Here is a 26,012-nt window from a genome sequence, read left to right on the forward strand (position 1 = left end):
ACAGTTTTTTTCCTGAGCGGAATATAACTGAAAATATTTTCTGATGAAAACAGACTTGTATTCACGTCCTGTGTTAGCCATAGCATCAACTTTCCTACCTCATGTGTCCAGGTTTACTGCCCATGTGAAGTATTCTGCACAAGCTGTTGCCTACCCAAGTTGTGGGTAGTAAATTCCCATGCCCAGCTAAATGCAGTGCTGCACAACTGTACAGCCTCTCCTCACTTATCAACGGAGTTCCGTTCCTAAGACCATGTCGGTAAATGAATCCGTCGCCAAGCAAGGAGCATACTATAATGGTAGTGGGTTTGTGTCAACCATTTTTTATATTGTTTTAATGTCACCTTTACACCATTTATAACATTTTTAGTATATATTTGAATGTTTATACAGCAGTGTACTGTATATTGGAATAAAAAGAGTAGAGGAAATCAGCTCTAATATACATTATTTAAGTATGCATACTGGCCAGAGAGCCCGTCATAAGTCCGAGTCATCAGTAAATGAGTACATCGCTCAGTGAGGAGAGGCTGTATTTTTCAGAGACAATCTGCTTCACACAGTCTTTTAAAAGTTAGAGTATTTAAAATGATTTATAAAGTCTGTTCAATTTTGTCTTCTCTTAAGAAATCATTATTTTTAATAATTATACCTGGACCAATGTCAGTTCTCAAACTCCTATCAGCTATTGTATTGTTCTGTATTTTTTCCATTGCTCTACATTTTGATTCAATGATTCTGGATGATCTCACAGCAGTAATTGTACTGCATGAGCATGTTTGATAGGAGTGAATGGAGACAAATGGTATTTGGGACCTGATGATCTGTTGGAGTGTGAGTAGGGTAATATTTAGTGAAGGGATTCTTAGAAACCAGTTATTTTTATATAGCCGGACTTGAGTCCTGGAAATGGGAAGTACAATGCCTGCACTCTAAAGGAGGGGTTCGGGATATTAGCAGTTTGGAGGGATACGTTGTGTATCTTTATACATATATGCTTCTAAGCTTCTAAACTGTTGTGTTCTGAGCACCTCTGCAAAAACAGTGATTGTGTGTGAGTGAGGTGAAAGTGTTGAATGATGATGAAAGTATTTTCTTTTTGGGGATTTTCTTTCTTTTTTGGGTCACCCTGCCTCGGTGGGAGACGGCCAACTTGTTAAAAAAAAAAAAGCCATCACTCGCCTGTGGTCACAGGAATCTGGGAATTACCTCTCTCTGTTGTATCTGTTCACCTCTGGCAAGACTGTGATAGTGTGAATGATGATGAAAGTGTTTCTTTTTCAGGTCACTTTTTCTTGGTGGGAGATGTTAAAAAAAAGTCATCACCATTTTAGTCCTTTTTTAGGGCCTCTTCACCCTCTTAAAATTCCAGTTTTAATATGATGACTGGTTTCTATGCATTGTCCTTTTCTTTATCCCTTCTACTTTTGTTACAACCCTATATTACCACCTTATTTTCTGCTATTGCTGTCAGTCTCATAGGACTTAGGAAGGTGTATTCTTAAATGAATATCTTCGTGCGCTATGTTTTCTCTCTTGTTAACAGATCCAAGAAACTGAAGCTACCCCTATTCCTTAAGTCTGATGACCTCCCATTCCCAGGGTGCTGTATAACCCCCTGCGATTTTAGCATGTTCATCCCGTATGAATGTAATACTGATTTCTTTTTCTCGGTGTTAAATTGGCTTACCAAGCATCTGTGCCACAACATATATTGTGTATAGCCTTTTTTCTTGTAGAATATTTTTTTTTAATTTTCTTTCTACACCCTATTTTGTCTTGTTCTAACATGTTCTGCATGTAACTAGCAAAGTGTAAATATTGGTGCCACAGTTCTTTTAAATCCTTTTCAATAATGTACTCTCCTGCATTTTGTGAAAGCTATAATGTGGATCACTTAAGAAATGCAATAGACATTAATCTAACTGTTTATAGAGACGATGCACTATTTCAAACATACTGTATACTGAATTTTTTTAAGAGCGAGTATGGTAACTAGAACCAGGGCGGACTCTGGTTCAAGTCTCCACACTTCATCTTGAAAAGTTGCAATTATTTATTGTGAAGTTTGCAGTCGTACTTTGTTATTTATGTTCATTACCTAGACTAATCAATTATATTTTTGTGTCCTTATGCATTTCAAAAATTTGCTAAAGCTTTTATCTGAGTTTTTTTAGATTTTAATAAAAAGGTGGATGTAAAATTTTTGCAAATGAAAGGTAATATTATACTGTTATAAATTTTCATTTAAATGTGGAGAGGCAAGTAAGTACTATTCATTTCATTTTTCTTGAAAATAGAATAGTTTTGTTGGAATTATTTTTTAATTTAGCGAAGTACAGCGGACCCCCGCCTTAGGAACGCATCGCATTATGTTAAATCTGTCATACAAAGCATTTGAACGCAAAAATTTTGCCTCGCCTCATGATAAAAGTCTCACCTTGCGTGATTCGTCTGGGACGCATCCCATGTGTGGCCTCAGCACCAGTGTTTACAAGCCAGCCAGTGCAGTCGCATCTACGCATACATTCGGTACATTTCGCATTATCCCAGTGTTTTTAGTGCTTGTAACTGCAAAATAAGTCACCATGAACCCCAAGAAAGCTTCTAGTGCCATCCCTGTGGTAAAAAGGGCGAGAATTAGTATGGAATTGAAAAAAGAGATTAAGGAAATGTCTGCAAAGTGTGTTGAACTGCAAACATTTACGGATGAAAATCACCCTGACACAGCTACTGCAAGCCGTGTTGGCAACCTGTACAGTGACAATGTTATGGCCCATCTTAGGAAAGTCTTAAAGGAACGGGAGGTACAGAACTCTATGGACAGATTTGTTGTGCGACAGAGGTCCAGTGACTCTCAAGCTGGTCCTAGTGGCATTAAAAAAAGAAGGGAAGTAACCCCGGAAAAGGACTTGCTACCTCAAGTCCTAATGGAAGGGGATTCCCCTTCTAAACAATAACTTCCACACTCTCCCCTCCTCCTATCCCATCAATCATCACCAGATCTTCAATAAAGTTAAGAGTCATGTATTTATTCTTAGTAGAGTAGTAATTGAGCAGGTCTTCTTCAGTTTGTGTGTATTAAAATTAATATTTCATGTAGTAAAAAAATTTTTTTTTTTCATACTTTGGGGTGTCAGGAACAGATTAATTTGATTTCCATTATTTCTTATGGGGAAAATTAATTCGACTAACAATAATTTCAGCTTATGATGAGCTCTCAGGAACGGATTAATATCGTAAGGCGGGGGTCCACTGTATATCGCAGGAATTAATTAATGTCATAATTATCTACATGTATATGCACCTAAGTAAAGGCAGGCTATATACAAAGCTTTATAATTAGGCATGATAGGGCCCACACAGTTAGAAGTAAACCCAGCAACAACCAGTTTAAGGAGGGCCAAGAGCTGGGATTCAACCTCTGTAACTACAAACAGGTGAGTAATATACATATATAGGTTATTTAAAAACATTATTTGTTCAGAGTACTGTATATTAAATAATTTTTATTGGGAACAACTAAACAGTAAGAATATGACTGTTTAATAAACCGTTATTGTCAAACAAGTAAACAGTTTAAACTTGGCACTTGAATAACTGTCATAAACAAAAGTTAACAGTTTGCAAATGACATTTAAATAACAGCTATGATAACCCTTAACAAGTAAACATTTACATCTGGCACTGAGCAAAAGCGTCGACTACATATACTTATGAAGTACAGTACAGCAAATGGCATATAATTTTTTTTTTTTTAGCTGCTCATAAAATTTCTTTTAAACCTAATATAACATACTTTTTTTGGCTTCACCTTTTGTTTTTTTCCCAATATAAAAAAATGGAACATAAACACTAACTAAGAAAAACGCACTAGATGCAAACAGTTTCGTGGCGGAAAACGTGCTGATACTAAACTTTAAACTAAAATGATTTATGTTTTCAAAAGTCTGAGGTAATTGTTACAAAAATAAAAATATTCAAAATTTCTGTTGGCATTAGGTACAAAAAAAAAAAATTTAAAAAGAAGTAAAGATAACATACTGGTTTGAGAATATGGCGGCTATATAAACAAACTTTTGTCAAAAAATACTTTCTAAAATTCATACACTTACTGATTTGTATTACAAACACACATAATCCTGGAAAAATATATATATGCTCATGTATATCCAACTGAGTCTGCCAAAATCATACACACTTAATTCTAAAACATAGTTTCTTATACATCACAAAGTGACACGATGGCACTGATGATTCATCTTGGTAAACTGGAAATGTTGTTGGGAGCCGTGTTGGTATTGGTTTGTTGGTGTAGCACACAAGTATTATCATATTAATGGTATAGAATACTGACAAGTAGGCAAGAAAGACTCATGTGCAACAGGCTTGATCATGGACTGGGCTGCACGGGCATTGACCCCTGGAACACCTTCTAGGTATACTCCATGTATGAGATGCTTCACCTGTTCTGCAGTCTACCTACCTGGAGGGTGTTTTGGGGGTCAAACTCCCCTCCTTCCCCATGGTCCAGTCCTTGACCAAGCCTCCTAGTCAAAATATAGAAGAGATGCTACTGCATCTCAACTGAGAAGACTGCTGAACAGGTGAAGCATCTCGTTGCTAAAGGTAATAAACTTGCATGTATCTTGCTCAGTGGTACAGTAGTGTTAGCCCTTAGTCCAAGTTGTCAAACAATCCATCCTCCACATACTAAGTTTGTTTTAAAATCTATTTTAGTGTGTTAATTTCTGCCTAGCCTAAATGAAGACTAGGTTAACATAACCTAATAAATCCTAAATTAATCTATAGTTATGTGTACATTAGTTGATCACCAATAATGAAATTCTGTTAATAGGTGGGTTATTCTTGACAGCAGAATTGCCAGTATCTGGCAGCCTCACACACTGTTTAGGTTGAAGGACGGGTTGCATATCGGAAACTGGTTGGTGACAGTGTGCTGAATTCTATGACATATTATACCATACCAGTTGATCTTGACAGTGAAGGAAGGATGTTATTCTGTTATGTGGGTCAGCACAAGGAGTGGTGGAGGCTTGATTATCTGTCAACTTATTGTGAGACAGACACTACCTAGTTATACTTACCTAGTGGTTCTATTAGAAAAAGATATTAGTATAGAAGAGTATATGGATTTTATTGATAATGCTAGCCAATGTGTTTAACATTAGACTAGTAATGCAAAGCTTGGTAACACTGATTTTTCTTATTTAATAAAATTTCTTTTCCTGTCATCAATTATGCAAATATTTCTTTTCCTATCATCAATTATGATAGGAAAAGAAATATTTGCAATGTTGGTATTTATTATGAAAATTAAGCTGCCAATATCAACTAATAAAGTAGAATTGTGTGGGGACAGTAAAGATAGCCCTGGGCTTGTAATGTTGACACCTTATGCAGGATTCTTGAGTGCCAACAATTTTCTAGTATTGTGGGTTTCATGTGTGCCACCATAGCTAGTAGTGGTGATAGTGAATGTCACTGTTACCAACACCAAACTATTAGTCGTAACTGTGAGGGGTGCCAACAATTGTCTATTGGGAGTAATGTAATGGGGTGCCAACACTAGATTAGTAGTGGTGGTAGTCATGGTAGTTGTCAGGAGTGCCAACATCAGCAGAGGGTGGATAGGAAGAGCTGTCAAAGAGAGCTTCCAGGACACTGTAGTCGAGGGGGTCCTGTGTGTCAAGGCTAGGCTGAGGATCCAAGGTATAATGTGGAAAGTAGCCAGAAGTGAGGGAGGCATCAGCCATAGGTGTGGGGTCTGTCAGGGGTCCCGTGCCCATGCTCGGGTACACCAGGGTTGGCTCCTCGTCACCGGCTACAGGCACCTGTGGGGGTAGTGGATCATACTCGTGGGTAGTTGTAGAGGTGGGTGGGGGTACATCATATTTTTGTTGGTGTGGTGGTGGTAGGTTATACTTGTGGGATGATGGAGGTGGTGGGGGTGGCAGTGGATCATCAAGGGGAGGTGGGGGGTGGTGGTGGTGGTGTTGTTGCTGCTGCTGCACCTTGAGAGTGGATGGGGTGTTGTACTTGTGGACAGAGCTACCAGGCTGGTCATAGGAGGTATGACTGCTGGCAACATCGTAACCTGTGTCGTCACAGCAAAGAATTGAACGGGCAGAGCCTGTTGGGGGCATTACTGGTGATTGACTGACCATTGGTGGTGGTGGTGCTGTGGGGTTACCTGCTGATTGACTGACGATAGACTGGGGTGGTGCTACAGATGCAGACATGACAGGCGACTGGTTGATGGATTGGGAGGGTGGAGCCACGATGGGGGTGTAGGCCTGGGATATCTGAGCTTCGTAGGCCTGGGCGTCCTCCTGGAGGCGCGCCCTCTTCATCGCTCGAAGCTCCTGATTTAGCTTAAAAAAGAAGGCAGCATGATGCAAGAAGAATCCTTGTTTTCCTTTGGGGCCGGTTGGTGGCGGACGCTGTTCATGTTGGCATCCCTCTTCTCGTGGAGAAAATCCTCTGTCTTCACCTCTTGCAGGTAGTCGTATGTCTTGAGGGGGCCGTTTCCGAAATCCCGCATTCCTGTCGACGGCTGGAAATCTCCCGCTCGCATCTGGCCAATGGGATTCGTAAAAAGGGATTCGTTGATCCCCATTGGCTGAGAGAGCATGGGATAGCTATATCCTGGGTTATGATTGGCCGAGAATGGGTAGGAGGCAGGACCCAAAAGGTTGAGGTGGGTGGGATCATAGGAGGAGGAGTAGCTCCAGGCATCTCCAGAATTGAAGGGGGAGAGGGTGCTGAGAGAGTTGAAAGTGCCCCCAAGGCCACCGCCCATGCCACCTGTAAACAAGTTAAGACATGTTAGGGCAGTAATACTTTTAAGACTGGAATATTATTGTACTAGCAGTCCTATTTAAGGCAAACAAAATTGTAGATCTGTTTAAAGAGTACATTAAGTGATACTTAAAAGGGTCCAACATCCTTTACATATAAGTTAAATTACAAATAGACCCTCTCTGTCTTTAAGAAGGTACTTTACAAGTTAATTCAGTAAGCATGGGCTTACTGCAGTGCTACTCTATTCTTATGTTCCTGATCAGCCAAGCTGTGGTACTTACATTGGACTATGATCAGTCAGGCTATTGGTGCACCAATAGTCTGACTGATCAAGCCATCAACCAGAGGGCCTGGACCAGGAGAACATCACAGGAGGCAATGATTCCCAGAACTATCAATAAATAGGTAATCAACCCATAGTGGTAACATGCCCTCCTGTCCTACTCCTAACCCCAAGGTAGTGGAAACATACTGACTGAGGCTCAGTGATCAGCCACCCTGATAATAATTATTATTCTTGCATGCTAAAAGCAACAGTCACTGCTCAGACCGGGCCACAGGGGCATTGACCCCCAAAACCCTCTCCAGCTATACTCCAGGTATGCCCAGGTAAGGAGGAGAATTGTGATTATTTGGCTACACATTTGCCAATTTTACAGATCTTCTTTCAACATACCAGCCGTATCCCACCGAGGCAGGGTGGCTCAAAAGAAAAAACTAAAGTTTCTCTTTTTAAATTTAGTAATATATACAGGAGAAGGGGTTACTAGCCTCTTGCTCCCGGCATTTTAGTCGCCTCTTACAACACGCATGGCTTACGGAGGAAGAATTCTGTTCCACTTCCCCATGGAGGTAAGAGGAAATAAACAAGAACAAGAACTAGAAAGAAAATAGAAGAAAACCCAGAGGGGTGTGTGTGTGTATATATATGCTTGTACATGTATGTGTAGTGTGACCTAAATGCAAGTAGAAGTAGCAAGACATACCTGAAATCTTGCATGTTTATGAGACAGACAAAAGACACCAGCAATCCTACCATCATGTAAAACAATTACAGGCTTTCGTTGTACACTCACTTGGCAGGACGGTAGTACCTCCCTGGGTGGTTGCTGTTTACCAACCTACTACCTACAATTTTACAGATATACCTTTTTTTTATAGTAACATATACAAACTTTTAACTAATTTTACTGTTGCCAATGTTTTATTACAGTGTTAAGAGTGCTATATATTTTAAAAACACACTAAATAATTTACATCCTCTGAGCATAGGATTTTTCACAATACATCATATGAGTTTTTTAAGTAACTATTGATGGTATGCTTACAAATTTAGTCAAAATTTCAGTGATTTTTAGAAGCTAAAGTCGTACACTTTTAAAAATGCAATGTATCATTTGATATATCTGTTTATTTTATAATTGGCTAAAGTGTAATATAAATGATCTTTGCTTATAATGCCAATGTATCGAAATGTATGAAGGTCATTACAAACTCGCATAGAAAAAATAAAAACGGGTGATTTATTTGATAAAAAGCTAAACACGACTATTAACTACACAAAAAATATCTATCATCTATATCCTAAGTTAAAACCCCATTGATGAAGGATTTTTAATTAAAAATAAACAATAAATTGTTTAAGGTGTACTTGGGTGCTGGTTCCCTGCACCTGCAAGATTATGGATTATATAAGTTGCAGAAATGTTCACCAAAACGTAAATTTACCTGGTGGTATATAATTCTTCCTCGGCGGTTCTCTCTTCCTCCACTTGGCTCGGCGGTTCTGGAACCACACCTGAACACGTGATTCAGACAGATTGAGTTTTACTGCTAATTCCTCACGGGCAAACACATCTGGATATGGTGCTCGCTCAAAAGCTCGTTCTAGTTCCTCCAGTTGATATGCTGTGAAAGTCGTCCTGTTGAGGAAACAACAAATTTGCTTTTAGCATTAACAATAAATATACACATGGTACATATAAACATTAAATTAAATTTGTATATGCATAGTATGTATACAGTATATATAGAGTATACATGCATTCACTTTGCACATTATCATAAGATGCTAGTGAAGCTGTTTTCTTTATGTTGCATGGCAGAAAACTAATATTGCATGCCATAAATTTGAGGGCAAATAACTACTGCCCAGAGCAACCAGGCTGTGATGGATATGTGGGTTGGCAGACCACCAGCAGCAACAGCCTGGTTGACCAGGCAAGCACCAGACGAGCTTTGCCTATGGCTCAACTCCGAAAGTAGGTATGTATGTCAAAGGCCCATGTTACAAGCCAATTCCTGTTAGAACACAATGGGAAAAACAAGTGTTCTGTGAGTAATCCTGATTGTGAAATACTGAAGAGAATGATATAGGTCAGTACAGTTAGAGCCAAAGAAGGCCAAGAAGTTACTGAATATGTGGACTGAACACAAAACAAAGTGCCCCATTTAATGGCCTTATGAAAAGGGAGAATGACCCATCGTGCTATAAAACAGTGTGTGAACAGGAAGAAAAGCTGTGAAGCTATGAACCACTCTCTGGAGTAGGTGGTTACTGTTTTATCATCGGCTATATAAAGAAATATGGAATAAAATAGAACAGAACTGCATTACAGAATACCTGAGAACTCCAGTATAACAATCATCTACTTAACCTAACAACAACAACCATCCACCTCAGCCCAGTAGTGCCACACCAACCATCTTCATGCATGTCAAGGCCTACAAACACCTCCAACCAGATTTTCAGGAAAGAAATTTTTTTTTAAGTTATCTTGTATGGATTTATTTGAGATATTGGAACCCTAACCTTATATTCTCCACAAGTTCTTCACTTTGTTTAACAGGGATTTCAAATGGAAAAATTTTTTAGGAATGGAACTCCCATGTTTTGTGGGGTCTCTACTATATACTATGGGTTTAGTACTTTCTCATGGCTATAATAATTAATTTACATGTGTATAGTGTTACCTTGTCAGTGGCTCTTAATATTCCGCTAGCCTAGATAAGCTATACCTATAGGCCAACCTGAAAATTTTTAGTGGCTAGACAATAACTTCCTTTAGAGTCTACTATATAAATAGCCAAACCACAAGAATTAAAATCTACAAGCTGAGACTAACTGCATGTGCAGGAAACCTAAATGTTACTGCAATAACCCAGACCAGGTTCAGTCTGAAAAATAGGAATGGGTATTATTCCACACTGGTAGAGGTAACAGGAAAGGGGACAGGTTTACTATATATCTTGTGTCAGACAAGATATAAAGGCAGAAGGAACAGACACACAATCTGGCTGCAGTTTCTTTAAGGGCATGAAACAATAATTTTAGATGTAAACTTATGAAATGTTAACACATCCAGACATGAAAACTGGTTTTATTGCAGGATGGACATGAATGTGCTGGAAAATATACAGAGAAGAATAAAGTTGATTGCATGTAGGGAAAACCTGTGCTATGTAAACAAGGTGAAAACATTTAACTTGTACTCCCTAGAAAGTAGTAGAGGTAGGGGAGATATGACTGAAGTGTTCAAATGGAAAACTGGAACAAATATAGGGGATATTAATAGTGTGTTGAAAATATAACTTGAAAATATATAAGGAAGACAAAACTTGCAGCATGGATTGAGATTGGTGAAATCTGGATTTAGAAAGCATATAGGGAAGTGCTGGTTTTGGCAACAGAAGTGTATATGACTGGAACAAACTCCCAGGTAGCATCATTGAGGCAAGAACTTTGGGTAGCTTCAGATGACCTTGACTCACGAAATCGTAATGACACGATTGCAAACAAACCATACCACGGGCAGGGATAGAACCCGCGATCTGAGAGTCTCAAAACTCCAGACCGTCGCGTTAGCCACTGATTTTTTTTTTTCAGATGACCTTGCCTAGAATGGGCCAGTAGGCCTACTGCAGTGTTTGCTCTTGTGATACAGGTTTACCACTTCCCTGTGAATATATTATTGACCTAGCTTCGAGAGTAAGTAAAGAAGTTATTTAGGTACAGGTACACATTAGTACCATACAATTATCATACATAGTAATGTCTGCAAATACTTAGGATAACCCAAAAAGTGACTTAATTCCACTGTGGTCCTTGTAATATCTTAATTATCATTTTTTTTTTTGAGAGAGAGAGAGAGCCCATGATTGTCAGTTTAATAACACATCTGCATAAGCTAGATAAATACTGTAAATAAAAAAAGGTTAACATTCAAATATTAAGTTGGAAAATGTACGAAAAATTTTGAACTTCAGAAACTCCCTTTGATGATACAAAACTTTAAGGGTGTTTCTATATACTGGTGAGGGGCTTTTGATCCAAGGACTTACCCCTGCTCTCCACTTCCTTGGATCAAACCAGATTGCCTTTCATTATTCCAGGCAGCTATGTGAGTCCCCATGGGTTTAGCACTCCCCTTATAACTATGACAGTATAACATATGCAACACAGCATATTCAGTGGAAAAATGACCTATGGACACAAAATAGCATTTTAGGTATTTACATTTCCTTACATCAAAATTTCCGGTTAAGGTAACCCTCGTAGGTTTAGCGCTTCTTTATTATAATAAAAGATAACGTAAGGTTCTGAATTCACAGCATAGAAAAATCGAATCTTTCTGCCTCCCAATACCCGGGAGCTGTACTACCCTTACGGGTTTAACGTCCCCTAAATATAATTTAATGTCGTAGTCCTTTATTTTATTGATGTGAACCCCTCAAGGAAGGTTCCTTGATGTTGGTGAGGGGCTCTTGATTTAGGGAATTGGATCTGTGCTCCAGTTCCCCGAATTAAGCCTGAATGCCTTCCACATCCCCCCCCCCAGGCGCTGTATAATCCACCGGGTTTAGCGCTTCTCCCTTGATTATAATAATAATAATAATATTGATGTGAACGGGTTTAGCGCTTTCTTGTGAACAAAATCTTTTCTCCGTTAATATAACAATAATAAGAGTTAATTTTATAATAAAAGTTAGGCAGTAAAGTGATATTTGTGTAACAGTAACAACACAAGTCCTGGTAGCCTCTACAACAACGTGTGACAGGTTCTTCCTGGGAAGATATTGACAATATTGACAATATTGACAATATTGACAATATTTCATCATTGCTCCTCGTAAATAGTGCTAGAAATTGCACAGCATTTCCCGTATAGCTGGCGAAATTGCTGCGAAAATTCGGAGGTGAAAGAGAGAGAGAAAAACAACTAAACACATGATAAACGTCAGGCTGGCTTCCTCACTCCAGCTGAGAAGTCTTTTTTGACCCCTGTGTGTTATGGATTTATGGTTATAAAAACGTAACCGTGACAGACAAATGGAAAAAAAAATGACTGATATTGCTGGTAAGTACGTCAAAACATTCACTTCACCCCCTCCCCCCCCCCCTCTCAGTTACAGCCACATTAACAACTAGACAAACAACCCTTCTACGATTTTGACCTTTATGACACTGGTAGCATGACCGTAATTATCCCTACATTGGATAAATACAAAACCCGGAGAGTTTCTGGCGAAATATTACCCCGATATGAAATTTTTGTTTCAGTTGTGGAACAATTCGTACGGCAGTTAATATATAACCTTTCAAACAAGCTGGGTCCCCCACCATTACCTCAGGGAATGACTTAATATTCAAAGTTGTTCAGGATGTATCAGGAAGACTTGGAACTACGCAGCGTGTCAGTAAGGTACGAGTAGCTTAGTTATCCTGACGACCCTTGTGGTTTAGCGCTTCTTTTTGATTATAATAATCTATCTTGATGTATCACCACACACACACACACACACACACACACGATCCCTGTATTTTATTATCAAAACCGTATATAAGTTATTGTATGGCTAAACTCGGCACTGCATTTACAAGGTTAGGTCATTAATTATGTTTACTTACTATATCCGTCACTCAGAATTGGTTTCCTGCCACTCCATCACAATATGGAATTCGCCCCTGGTTAGGAGGGCCGGGAATTGGCTGGATTAACGTTTATGAAGGTTACGTAAGGTTTGTCTTAATCTGCTTAAAACCTTAATTTTTAAAAGGGGTGGACCGGTAAGCCAGCGGAAGGCCTCGGTCAGATGACCAAAAGCTCCAACGGTGGGTCATCATCTAGACCAGCGTCAGGAAACACTTGTCCTGTTTCCTGACGAACCTTACCTTACCTAACCTAAGGTTTGCCAGGAAACAGGACAAGTGTTTCTTGACGTGGGTTTTAGTCAGAAAATGTCCCACAGTTGGAGCTTCTTGTCATTTGACCGAGGCCTTCCGCTGGCTTACCGGTCCACCACTTTCAAAATTATGGTTATGATTATAACCATAAAATAATGATACAGGGGAAAGAGGATAGTCTCTCCTGTTTCAGACCTTCCTTCCAGAAGTCCTGTAATCTACATGGAACAGTAGAGCGCAACTAGGTTGGGCGTCTTTCGCGTGATTAGCAGGAGGATCGAGCCTCCAAAAACCACAAGAGAAATGGGTTTACACAAGGTAACGAAATCTATCAGCCTAGAGAAAATTTTATTATTTTTGTAGCTGTCACAGTAGGTCCAGCCACAAACACCGGCAGCAATAAAGGGCTGGGATGGGTTACCTGATTGTACCAAGGCCAATCATTTTATAAATCAGTTTAAGATTAGAGCTTTAGAATATATATCTGATGAATGAAGAGGCAGAGAGGGAGAAAAGTGACGCCCAAAGCCATTAACATAGCACTGTTCTATATAACCCATACGACTTTAATGCTTCTTTTTGTTTTAATGTAGAATTTATTTTTTGTGATATTCTTAAGGGATGAAGAGCCCCTCAGGGAAGGTTCCTTGATCTAGGGAATTTGATACGTGCTCCAGTTCCCTGAATTGAGTCTGAATACCTTCATCCCCCCACAGGCACTGTATAATCCTACGGGTTTAGCGCTCCCCATGATTATAATAAGGGTTGGAGATAACGTCAAGTATTATTATTATTATAATCATGGGGAAGCGCTGAACTCGTAGGATTATACAGCGCCTGTGGGGGAGAGAAGGTATTCAGGGAATTGGAGCACAGATCCAATTCTCTAGATCAAGAGCCCCTCACCAACGTCAAGGAACCTCGCTTAAGGGGAACGTCAAATATGTGTGCTTAACTTGGAAAAAATAATGACTAATGGAAGAGTCACATTGTTCAACTTTATTGGGTTATTCTGTTTTAATGTACATAATTTACTATATTAACTCACATGTATATAACCTCAGAAATATTGCATAAATTTCTATTATTGTTTTTAAAACCATTTGTAAGTTTTCTAAATAGAACCTGTGATGAGTCGGTATCTAAGCAGTGCGATGAAGATATCGTTAAGTATTTCTATCTTGGACGAAGAAGTGCTTCCTTTGTTCATTCGCCAGAAACAGCGTCCTGACATGTATTTTTCAGGTGACCCGATCACTGACTTCAGAAAGGAGGGTGGGTGATGTAAAACTGGAGGTACCGATAATGGTGGCTCCATTCATGTCAGAAAATGTGTCAGGCTGAAACCCATTGTTGGCAAGTCCTAAAACTCAGACCAATATGCTTACCACCAGACCAGCTGACTTTAATAGGATTAATCCAACTAGGTATATTTCTATACACCATAGGGATGTTATATGGGCCCTACCGTGACAAATTCTGTTTTTTTTTTTTTTTTGAGACAAAATCCACATCAGCATAACTGGCGTACTCTAGCTGAAGTCCCTTCAAAGTCGCTACATCAATGCTTTGTGGGAATCGTCTGTAAGAACTTGTATTTCTGGCCATAGCAGTGCCCATGCTAGCATCCGCTAGCATCCCTATGATGTACACAAATATACTTAACAGGATGAATCATATTAGCCAGCTGGTCCAGTGGTAAACACTGGTCTGTGAATTTTAGAACTCGCCTGCCCCCACTAGTTCTGTGATTTGTTTGCAATCGTGTTATTACTGTTTCTAGAGTCTTGGGATGGATGATTGCTGTAATATAATTGTGGCACCGGTAGCCCAATGGCAGAGGCGCGGCAAGTCTTGCACAAATGTGGTGCAAAAGTAATCTAATGTCAGCTATGCGTAGGTCGTGTCTTGAGTCTGGTGTTCTCAAAGGAGCAGCTCTTCTCAAACTCAACAAACGCAGCTGTGTGTTATCATTGGTAGAATATGCAAATAAGTATGTGCATTACACAATATGCAGTTAACGGCGTTTTATGAAGAAGACTTTTGGTTCACAATTCACAATATTTTGACTCGATAAAATGCCATAAACCTCACACTGTCTTATTCACAAACTCTGCTCTATCATATTAACAATTTACACTACCCACAAATTGATGAATAAGACACATATGCAACACTTAGATATCTTTGCCAAAACGTTTCACCTGTGTAACAGGCTTCATCAGTTGAATAAATAAGAATATAACGCTGGAGAGAGTAGAAGTGGAGAGGCAATTTTATGACTAAGCGACCGAGGGCAACTCCAATGTTCTAGATCAAGAGCCCTTCACCAGCATCAGGGACTCGCTTTTAAAGAGAATAAATCATTTTTTTTCCCTAAAACTATTTACGGACGTAGCTGTATTAGTAGTAGGTGATTCTCCTCTTATTTGTAAGTTATGTTACTGCTACTTCCCAAGTAATGGTGGTAGTGGGTGTAGACAGCCGTGAGAGCCTTGGCGGTGCTCAAACTGCGGTTTAATTTAAGAGTTTTATAATAAAACTTATACCCATCCTGTGGGCGGTAGTCAAGAGATGAGAGGCACAAAATGGGTTCAGGGACCCGGGCCCTGAAAGTTTGGATAGCTAAGCAAGTTCCAGTCGTAATTAACTAGTTATATGGTTATGATCTGGTTACAGTCGTAATACGTTGTTCATGCAGAGCCACAGGGGAACGTAAATCCATATACTCGCTTAAGAGGAATTTACCCGACAGTTCACTGGTGCTAGTAACCACGTTGTTGAAGCAGCCTAAGCTAAAACGATGGTGTTTTGTGAGATGTTGCGTCGTTCTTGTTTCTCCTGTCTTATGTGGGGATATACCGTTTACAACTCTGCGCCCTTCAAGGGAGGGGTTTTGATACTGGTAAAGGGCTCTTGATCCCAGGAACTAGAGCTATTTTTACTCTGGGTCAAACGTGATTACTTTTCGATATCCTGACGCTGAATTACTCCCTACGGCTTTAGCGCATTCTCATGAGGTAATAATAAGAGGAGACAGCTGTATGGGTCTTGTGGGTCTAGCGCTTGGTTATGATTATGACAACTCTTATCATTATTATTATTATTATTATTATTATTATTATTATTATTATTATGTACATACAGTCAACATTGGGAGCTCTCACTCAACGCCTTCCCAAAACTTTTTTGGGTGATTTATTTTTTCACTAATGATGGGACGATGCACAAATTATTGCTAATACCAATACTTTATTTTAGGCCGTTACCGATACTGTCAAAGCCGATAACCACCGATAACGATGTTTTGGCACACCCCTGTTTTTCAATATCTTTATTCTCCAAGTATCTTTTAACCTATCATGATTATAATATAATAATTTCTACAGATAACATGGTCAAAATATTACAGAACTAGTTGTCATCATTGGCATACTATATATAAATCCCCTGGTTATGCAGAGCATTTCGGGTAACATGGGTTAATCTTGTCCCCCCAGGATGCTACGCAGTAGTATGCTAGCACCCGGGTACCTACTTACTGCTAGGTGAACAGGAACAGCAGATATAAGGAAACATTTCCAACGCTCACGAGCGGACCCAAAGACACTTTTGGTATACTAGATGTAAACTAAGGCTCTGCTCCTTTAAAATCGGTGTCAGGCAAAAGCCGGGCTCATACGACATACACAGTTGCCCTTAAAAACCACACAAATTAGACTCCACCATCAAATAGACCCACGTCACTAACCAATAGAAAATTTCGTGTTTGTTTTTCAATTGTTACATATTGTTAAGATATTAATGAAAATAAGGTATTAAACATATTAAACTAATTTCCTGGATTTGCTTGCAACAGATAAGCGAACTGTAGGTGTAAATCCAGAGATACTCCCGTAAACTCTTTTGGGGCCTAGTTCCTCGGCCTTTTGTTTAGCTAGGTGCTATATTTTTGGGGCTCTAAGACCCTAGTAGGTTTAGTGCTGCTTTTTTATTATATTTTTGGGAAGCGCTAAATCTGTAAGGGTTATACATCACCTAAATAATGTGAAGCATTCAGGTTTATTTCTAGGAAGGGAGGGATGGCTCCAGTTCTCATGTCAAGATGCTGTCACCAGCATCAAGGCACATCTCTTGAAGGGTCATATCTCTCAAGAAAGGTGGCCAGATCAGTGGAATCCTTTACGTATCGGTCTTCAATTTGTGCTATAGTTTTCGAATTTTTTTCTCTATAACTTAATAAATTATCAAACTGAGATTGAAAATCAAATTTGTGCTTTTCTTTAAGAGCTCATAGAGAAATTCGCTAGTGAGAAACATGATTATCCAACATTGATAAGCCCCAGATATTGAAAATGTCAATGAAAAATATAACTAGGTTTGATGGATGAAATTGGGGTCTTCCCGTGTCTCCCCTGAAGGGAAGTCAATCATGCACTAGTTTGATACAGTCTGATGATGATTATGATTGATAATGGTGGCGGTGGAGGTGGTTGCGATAATAGTGATGGCTGACAGTCACAACCTGAAGCAGCCTACACCAGTTCATTGGTCAGTTATAAGTTGGAGTCACCCTCCCCTTGAATCAAATCCGATTATTACCCCTCGATCCCCAGGAGCTGCATGACCTATACGGGTGTAGAGCTTCCTCACCGAATATAATAATAATCGTACGGAGACATCCGTAAATAACTAATCACCAACTTTGGCGATATGAAAGGACATCTGTTGTTAGCGTTAGCGACCCATTCAGATTTAAGGAGTATTTTTTTATATATAATAATAATACAGCATACAAAAAACTCGTTGTCTTACCTCGTTTTCTTTTTTTTCACACCAGGTGTGTCTGAGGATTTCTTAGATTTAGAGTCTGACTTCTTGGTAGACGGTTCTCCTGCAAGACGAAAGGAGGGATAATTTAATTATAAATAAATATTCTTATCAGACATTATTATAGTACTACAAGATTATCAAAACTCGCCTCTCCCATCTCTCCCATTACTGAACAAAGTACAGCCCTACGATTCTAATTACAGTTCTAAAAATAATCGAACAGGTATAAGCTTTGAACTTTTTATGGGCTTAGCGTTTTCCCCTAAATATAATAATAACAATAATAATCCATCAATACATTTTGTTCATTGTTACTCCGGACACAGTGTACTGATATCACATCTAGGGGAAATTTTTGGGAAGTCTTGTTGACATCGGCGATTAATATTTTTTCGGTTTTCAACTCCTTGTGGCAGTGTTTATTTGTTCATTTGTGCTTGTCATCATGAAATTTTTTTTTTCTTACTAGGTTTCCCCGAAGAGGTACCTTTAAGATGTTGCCTGATTTTTTCCCTCTAAAGTTTTCATTTATAACTCGAGAAGGCCTTATTTGATGGGCTTCGAATTTTCAGTGTTGGTGCACTGTAACCAGGGAAAGATTTGTGCAACTGTGAGCATGTACAAGTGCCTCTGGTGAATTTTATTTAGATAATTCCCGATTTTGATTTCCGTGTGATTTCTCGAGAGTGCATATGACGTTAGTGTTAGCACTGTTACCATACTGTAGACTGACGTGTTAGCACTGGTTGCCACACTGTAGAATGATGTGAAGTGTTAGCACTGGTTGCCACAATGTAGAATGACATGTTAGCACTGTTGCCACAATGTAGAATGACGCGTAGTGTTAGCACAGGTTACCACTGTAGAATGACGTGTAGTCTTAGCACTGGTTGCCACACTAGAATGACGTGTAGTGTTACCACTGGTTGCCACACTGTAGAATGACATGTAGTGTTACCACTGATTGCCACACTGCAGAATGTCGTCTCCTTAATAAACATCTCGATCAGGGCATCATTCTTTCACCTTTCTCGGATAGCATAGTTACTGAAACACATTTTATGAGGAAAGCCAAGGCTGGAGTTGACATCGCTAGTGGCATATTAACTATTTGGGCTGTAATGTACTGCTTTCCTGGCGGTAAGTTCGCACACTGGATGAGTGTCGAGCTGTCTGATATCGTCTTTGTAACACTACTTATTCACAGGTTGAGTGCTGCTATCTAATACTGTCCTTATAACAATATACTCGCTCATACAACGAGCGCCATTCTTCAGTAAACTCTCAAGTACGAGCTCCACTCCCCAGTAAACTCGCAGAATTTTAAATATGTGGGATAATTTTGGCTTGCCAGTGTTAGTGTGTATGACTGTATATTAATATTTGAGACGAGCACTCATTGACCATCACGTAGGTCAAAATGTTATGTAACTTAAAACTTTCTACCCTCGCGTATCTGATTTCCATCCTCTCCTATAATCGCAATCCATATGGATTTTGCCCTTCAAGGAGTACCTTGATACTGGTGAAACACTTAAGGCGCTGGCCCCCGAGGGTTCAACATTTCCCCGTCAATATAATAAGGATGTACAAAATGGCGGCGTGTTTTCCAAGCTTGTTGATGACATCACGTGACCTTTACTAGAGATGACTAACATGTAGTGGTGTTACTGTAGGACTGACGTGTCTACCTGGAGGGTGTTTTGGGGGTCAACGCCCCCGCGGCCCAGGCCTTGACCTCCCGGTGGATGGGGGCCTGATCTTGTAGTGCCACACTGCAAAATGACGTGTAATGATATACATTTAGAGCCAAACTGCAGAATGACGTGTAATGCCACATTGCAGAATAAATGCCACATGCTTGTAGTGTCACACTCGCAAGTTTTATTAATATACTTGTAAAAGGAACTGAATGACGACTCTTATGAATGCAATAAATTGTTTAATGAAATAATCGCGCTGAATGACCCACGCTCGTGCAGCGGTTTTTGGGAAAATAAAAACAAGAAGAGAAAAAAGAAGACCCTGTTTAGCCTCGTGTGCTTAGACTAGTGATAGTTTAAGATATATTGAATGCCAGGGACACGAAGGCAGCAATCTACTGTACCTTGTTTAGGACATTTAAGTAAATTTTACCTCTTAGAAGAAGCTCTTGTTTTTTTAACATAACTTCTTAAAGGGCGCTAATGATTAAACTCGATATAATATGTCTTTTTTATTCTCATATATTATTCCTGTTTTTTCTGCACAGGCACCACACCAGCGGTGTTTTCCGGTATCGGCCTCACATTCGTTACTTTGGTGTTGGTGGATATTGTTCCAGAAACGATATTGTCCTTTATTCTTCATGTGTATGATCTTCCTGGTGTAATGTTTTGTCAGTGATGACCCTTGGATTCTTATTCGCTCTCTCTCTGTGTAGCTTATAATGTTTTATCACACATTTTTAACACGTTGGCTGTCTCCTACCGAGACAGGGTAACCCGAAAAAGAAACACTCACCATCATTCACACTATCACTGTCTTGCCAGAGGTGCGCAGATACGACAGTTTAGATGTCACTTTAAACAGCAAATATATCCCACCCCCCTTTAGAGTGCAGACATTGTACTTCCTTCTTGTAAATCATTCTCACAAATTAGAAGTATCGGATCAAGTACAGTAGTACTACTATTGTGCCACCGCGCTGGTGCTAGTTTTCCTGAGCAGTTTCTCGTTATCATTGTTCGTATTTTCCCTATAGATATATTTTTTTATGTGATCTAGTAAGTGCAAAAACCACAAAGTATGTTCTAATGTTTTAATCTTGGGTTATTTTGGATTTCTTAGTCATGTATTTATTATTATTATTAATAGTAGTAGTAGTGCTACAAGTAGCAGTAGTAGTAATATTATTGATAGTACTGTAGTAGTGGTACATTATTATTATTATCAGGGGAAGTGCTAAATCCGTAGGCAGCCTCAAGTAACCCGCCCACACCTACTTATGTACCGTCCAACCTATATTTAAAACTGCCTAACAGTCTTACCCCAATGACTCTACCTGGGAGTTTATAGCATTCATCAACATCTTTATTTCCAACCAGTACTTCCCTATAGCATTTGTAAATCTAAATTTCTCTGTTGCTGCGAGCCTTGTCTTGATTAGAAATTTTCAACGTGCTGTTTATATGTTGAAGTGTATAAATGCTTTCCATTTGTACACTTCAACATATCTCTCCTAATTCTAGGCCTTTCCAGGGAGTGCAAGTTCAGTGCCTTCAGTCTGTTTTTGTATGAGAGGTTCCTAATACTTGGAGTCAACTTCGTCATCATCCTCTATATATTTTCCAGCGCATTTTTGGCCATCCTGTAATGCAGAGACAAGAACTGAGCAGCTTAATTTCATTGAGGCCTTGAGAAGCCAAAAATTCTTTTAGCTTTGTTGCGAACAATAATGCACTGTTGTCTTGGCTTTAAATTTCTGCTAACTTAGAACTTCTGAATCATTTTTCGCATTTTGACTAGGAGTTACATTATTTAGCGTTTAAGTGCATATGCGATGACCTACATTCGTCACTTCTTTGATCATAATATCAACCTTTCCAAGTCATCCTGTAGCCTACTAGCGTCCACATCAGAAATTATTTGACGTATTTTAGTATCGGCAAAATCGGTTACGTTGCCTTATTCCCTCATCTGTGTAGATTGTGAACAAGGGGTTCTAACACTGACCTATGTGGCACAAAACTCGTAACGGGTCCAGAATCTGATTTCTCCCTGTTTATGCAGTCTTTCTGTTGCCTATCGGTCAGCCATGTCTCAGGAGATAATTTATCATCCTATACCATGTGGTGCTACTTTTTTAATCAGTCTCCTGTGTGGAACCTGATCAAAGCCCTTACTGAAGTACATATACACAATATCGTTTCTTTATCTTGGTCTACCACCTTGAATGCCTTAGTGAGGAAGGTGAGTAAATTTATAAGGAAAGAACTCTCTTTTGTAAAACTATGCTGAGGTTTCTAATCAAATTATATCCTTCAATGTGGTTTCGAAATGAATCAGCAATTATTGATTGAATAAACTTTCTCACAATTGAGGTTAGGCTGATTGGTCTATAATTTGAAGCTAAGGACCTATCAACCACTTTGTAAGTGTGTATCACATTTGCCATTTTCCACTTGTCCAGTACGATACCCGTTTGTAGTGATCTGTTGAAGAAACTGGCAAATGGTTTGCTAAGCACTTCAGAATCCTTGAAAACAGCTCATCAGAGGCTGGTGACTGCGACTTCGCTAAATTTTGTCTGAGAACCATATCACTAGTGACTAGGAAAACGTGGTCTAGCTAGGAAAGGGGATAGAACCAGGAGCTAAGTAATTTTTGCGGTGATTGAGGCTGGGAGTGTGGTAGGACGGTCCAGGCGTTGTCCCTGGATCTATGACATTTCTTGGCTAGGCTAAGAGAAGATGGTAGACCTCTGAAGAGCAAGTGCTTTGACGCTTGTGAATGGTTCTTGATTTACGGAATTGGAGTTACCCTTCCCATCCCCGGATGAAACCTGTCTTCCGTTCCCCAGACTCTGTATGACCCCAGTTGTTTAGCGTGACGAGAATGTGAGAATAATAATAAAATAAAATAGGCTGCGACTCATCCTTTCCTCTTGAGAAAGTGTTGGGTTATATAACACCTGGGATATGGGAGGTAACTAGGTTTGATCCGAGGACTGGGGGGTAGGCGGTGGAGCTGGGTGATATGGAGGGTAGGCATTAGGTAGACTAGATTAAAGGAAGTGGGTAGGAGGAAGCTAGGTGTGGCTGGGACTGACCTGTAGAGCTAGGAGGTTGCTGGGACTGGTTAGGTGGAGTGGAGGCCGACTGTCCTGGGTAGGATGGTCCCCCCTCATCCAACTTCCTCTTCTCCCCCACCGCTGGCCCAGGTAAGGGCGCCTCCAGGGAGCTACCGGCGTGGGCGTGCGAATGAGCGTGGGCGTGAGCTGGTTGAGCCTGGGCGTGGTTGTTTTGCACGTGCGAGTGGGCGTTTTGGGCGTGCGAGGGCGTGTGCGGGTGTGTGTTTTGAGAGTTGAGATTTGTAAGAGCGTGCTGGTTCTGCGTGTTGTAGTGAGTGGGTTGTGGGGGCGTGGGCGTGTTAGGGTGGGTGTTGACGTGGGTGTTGGGATGGGTGTTGGCGTGGGTGTGCGGCACGGGCGTGTTGAGGCCCTCCTGGTACTCCCTGTGGTTGGGGGCGAGGGAAGGAGCCACCATAAAGTCAGCGGGGAGACCAAGCATTACTTGGATACTGTGAAAGGTACCACCAGTGCCGGCCGAGCCTCCAACACCACCCCCAACGCCCCCACCGGTGCCCCCTCCACATCCACCACACCCGGCTCCACCAACACTCTTCCCTATACCGCTACCGTTCACTCCAACATTGCCTCCAACACTGGCGGGGCTAGTTGAGTTGGGCTGACCGTTCATAATGGCCAAGGATGCTGTATGGATGATCTCCGTAATGAGCTAATTATCTCGGTGGCCACTCTGCGTTGGCGGCGCAAACCGCCGTACACTTGCGAGTTAAGTGGTGGTAATTAACATGGGTGACGGGGTACGGGTGGAGGAAGTATTAGAGTAGGCTGAGTTAGGGTGGTTGAAGGTAGTTAAGGGTGTCGGGAACTCCTTAGGCCGGCGACAAGGAACACCAATGGGCACAATTGGCAGCCCCCCGCCTCACAATCCCCGAAATGGCGGGTAACGAGAACAATGTGGCGGTAATCAGCCGGTGCTGCTTTCCCCGCACCGACTCAATTCCGTCCACGCCAGCACTAACTAGTCTCAATTGGTCTCCGGCTTCCACTAATTTAGCCAGGAAGGCAAAGCGCTCAGATCGACTTGATCAAATCTAACCACCAACTTTTCTTTATATACGGCAATTATCCTTGTTAGGCCCCGTTGGCCCCACCCTCCTCCTCGGTGAGCCAATCCCACAGCTGGAAGGGGCACTGCTGCCATCTTGGTGTCAGCAGGCAGCCAATAGGAGCGCGGGACTCATTTTAGGGTACTGGCGCCGTGGTGGACCAATGAGAGAGAGCCTAGCCCTCATGCTGACGTCACCCACACGTGCACCACACCTCCCCTTCCATCAAACCACCTCCTCCCCACCACTACTGCGTGTTCACTGTTCCTTGATATCGTTGCTACCTTTGCTATGGAGTCTCAGCCGTTAGGGTATGGAGCGCAACAAGTCTTGCACCACGAGGGGAGGTTGCAGGGATGGGCAGCGGTAGAGGGGTAGGGCAGGCCGAGGCTGAGCTGCTGGGTAGCACCCCAGCACTGCCTGAGGGCTGACTACCCCTTATTATTCTATTAAAGTGCTATTACCCCTCTATTGTGACCCCCGGGCTCTCTCCCTTTCCCTCCCAGGTCTGACTCTCTCCCCTCTTCCCCACCAGCACAGTCCTCACCACAGCTACTGCCTCGATGCTGTACTTCTTGCCTCAACAGCTACATTTATCATGCATGTTGATTTTGGGTACAAAACCTGATCAGTACAGGTCAGTGTGTTGCCGCCATTACGCATCCTTACTCTTGTAGTGACGTGTTTCACTAGAGTTTTGTATGTACATTTATCAACACAAATATTTTCACTAAGTCACCATGACCACACCATCACCACACACATGCAACCATAACTACACACACCAAATTCATGGTGTGTGGTGAAACCATCAAATTGCCATCACAAACATAACACATCATCTCGACCATACACACACCAACACATACCATCACCATTACCACAGCTACCACACAAATTACCACCACGATTACCATAAAAACTACCAACTCGCACACCACAGCCCCGCATACCACCACCATATATACCACCAATAACACCACCAACGTACAACATATTAAAATAAGACATTAATGATGTACAACATATGCCAATATACGTAAACTAACAGGGGCGCCAGTGGAAATAGTCACGCTGACTTTATTGGGCTGTGTTAGGTTTAATACACATAGTGTATATTTTATGTGCCCATAAAATGTACATTGTGTATCTTTATGTATTATATGTGTGCTCTCAAGAACATTGTAAAAAATATTATGTTGTGCACCCATAGCCCAAGTTACTACTTACTTCACCACAACACCAGTGCCACAGCACCACCACCACCACCGCAGCACCACCGTCAGAGCACCACCACCACAGCACCACCGTCACAGCACCACCACTACAGCACCACCGCCACACACTAGTAAAGCTAGACTAGGTAAACAGGGATGAGGACTTGTCTTATATCTCTTAAGGTCATTTAGTTGGCCATTGGTTGGGCAGGAATTAAGTAGATAGATTAAGTGGATAGAGTTTTGGATAGTTGGTGTGGACAGATGAGGCGAATAGCATGATGGGGTAGTCTGAAGAGGCCTGTGTGTGTGTGTGTGTGTGTGTGTGTGTGTGTGTGTGTGTGTGTGTGTGTGTGTGTGAGAGTGTGTGTGTGTGTGAGAGAGTGTGTGTGTGTGTGTGTGTGTGTGTGTGTGTGTGTGTGTGTGTGTGTGTGTGTGTATGTATGTGTGTGTGTGTTTGCGTGTGTGAGTGCACGTGCACTCTCAACGAGTTGTACTCACCAAGATGTGTTTGCAAAGCATCTAGACTCAGCTCCTGGCCCCGCCTCCTGGTCTACTAGGCTTGGCATCACTGATTTCTGGCCTCTCGGGCATTATTTTATATTCTCTCGAGACTGTGTTTTGTGTTTGGCCCCCCCCCCTTCACTGCCTCATCCATTTTCAAACACCTTCAACGAAAGAAATTCTTCCTTACTACCGTATGTATCTTCTGTTTCTTCACCTGTGTCCTAATTCAAACAGTTTGTCCCTATCTATTTCTTTTAAGATTCTGTCGTAATCATGTCACTACTAATCGCAGATCTAGAGAGTGTACAGAGATCCTTTACTGCACGTATAAGTTCTGTCAAGCACCTTAACTACTGGGAACGCTTGGAAGCACTTGACTTGTACTCGTTGGAACGCAGGAGGGAGAGATATATCATAATCTACACTTGGGAAATCTTGAAAGGAATGGTCCCAAATCTGCACACAGAAATCACTCCCTACGAAAGTAAAAGACTGGGCAGGCGATGCAAAATGTCCCCAATAAAAAGTAGGGGCGCCATTGGTACACTAAG

The 26,012-nt window shown here is 40.9% G+C and overlaps 1 protein-coding gene across 1 annotated transcript; it reads right to left on the minus strand.

Annotated features, from left to right (window-relative positions):
- Positions 1-3,475: 3,475 nt before the first annotated feature.
- repo (reversed polarity) lies at positions 3,476-24,941 on the minus strand. The gene is made up of 4 exons (XM_053774177.2): positions 22,653-24,941; positions 17,825-17,903; positions 8,554-8,747; positions 3,476-6,828 (listed from the first exon to the last, which is right to left on the minus strand). The coding sequence occupies exons 1-4, from the start codon at positions 23,299-23,301 to the stop codon at positions 6,392-6,394; spliced, it is 1,359 nt and encodes a 452-aa protein (XP_053630152.2). The 5' UTR covers positions 23,302-24,941; the 3' UTR covers positions 3,476-6,391.
- Positions 24,942-26,012: the final 1,071 nt, after the last annotated feature.

The sequence above is a fragment of the Cherax quadricarinatus genome, chromosome 7 (assembly GCF_038502225.1).
Source record: "Cherax quadricarinatus isolate ZL_2023a chromosome 7, ASM3850222v1, whole genome shotgun sequence".
Lineage (NCBI taxonomy): Eukaryota > Metazoa > Arthropoda > Malacostraca > Decapoda > Parastacidae > Cherax > Cherax quadricarinatus.

Excerpts from the sequence above, each read along its gene's own strand:
- repo (XM_053774177.2), bottom strand. The coding sequence starts at position 23,301 with ATGAACGGTCAGCCCAACTCAACTAGCCCCGCCAGTGTTGGAGGCAAT. Across the intron at positions 8,748-17,824 it reads GTGAAAAAAAAGAAAACGAG|GACGACTTTCACAGCATATC; the intron begins GTAAGACAACGA and ends TTTCCTCAACAG. Across the intron at positions 6,829-8,553 it reads GAAGAATTATATACCACCAG|GTGGCATGGGCGGTGGCCTT; the intron begins GTAAATTTACGT and ends ACTTGTTTACAG.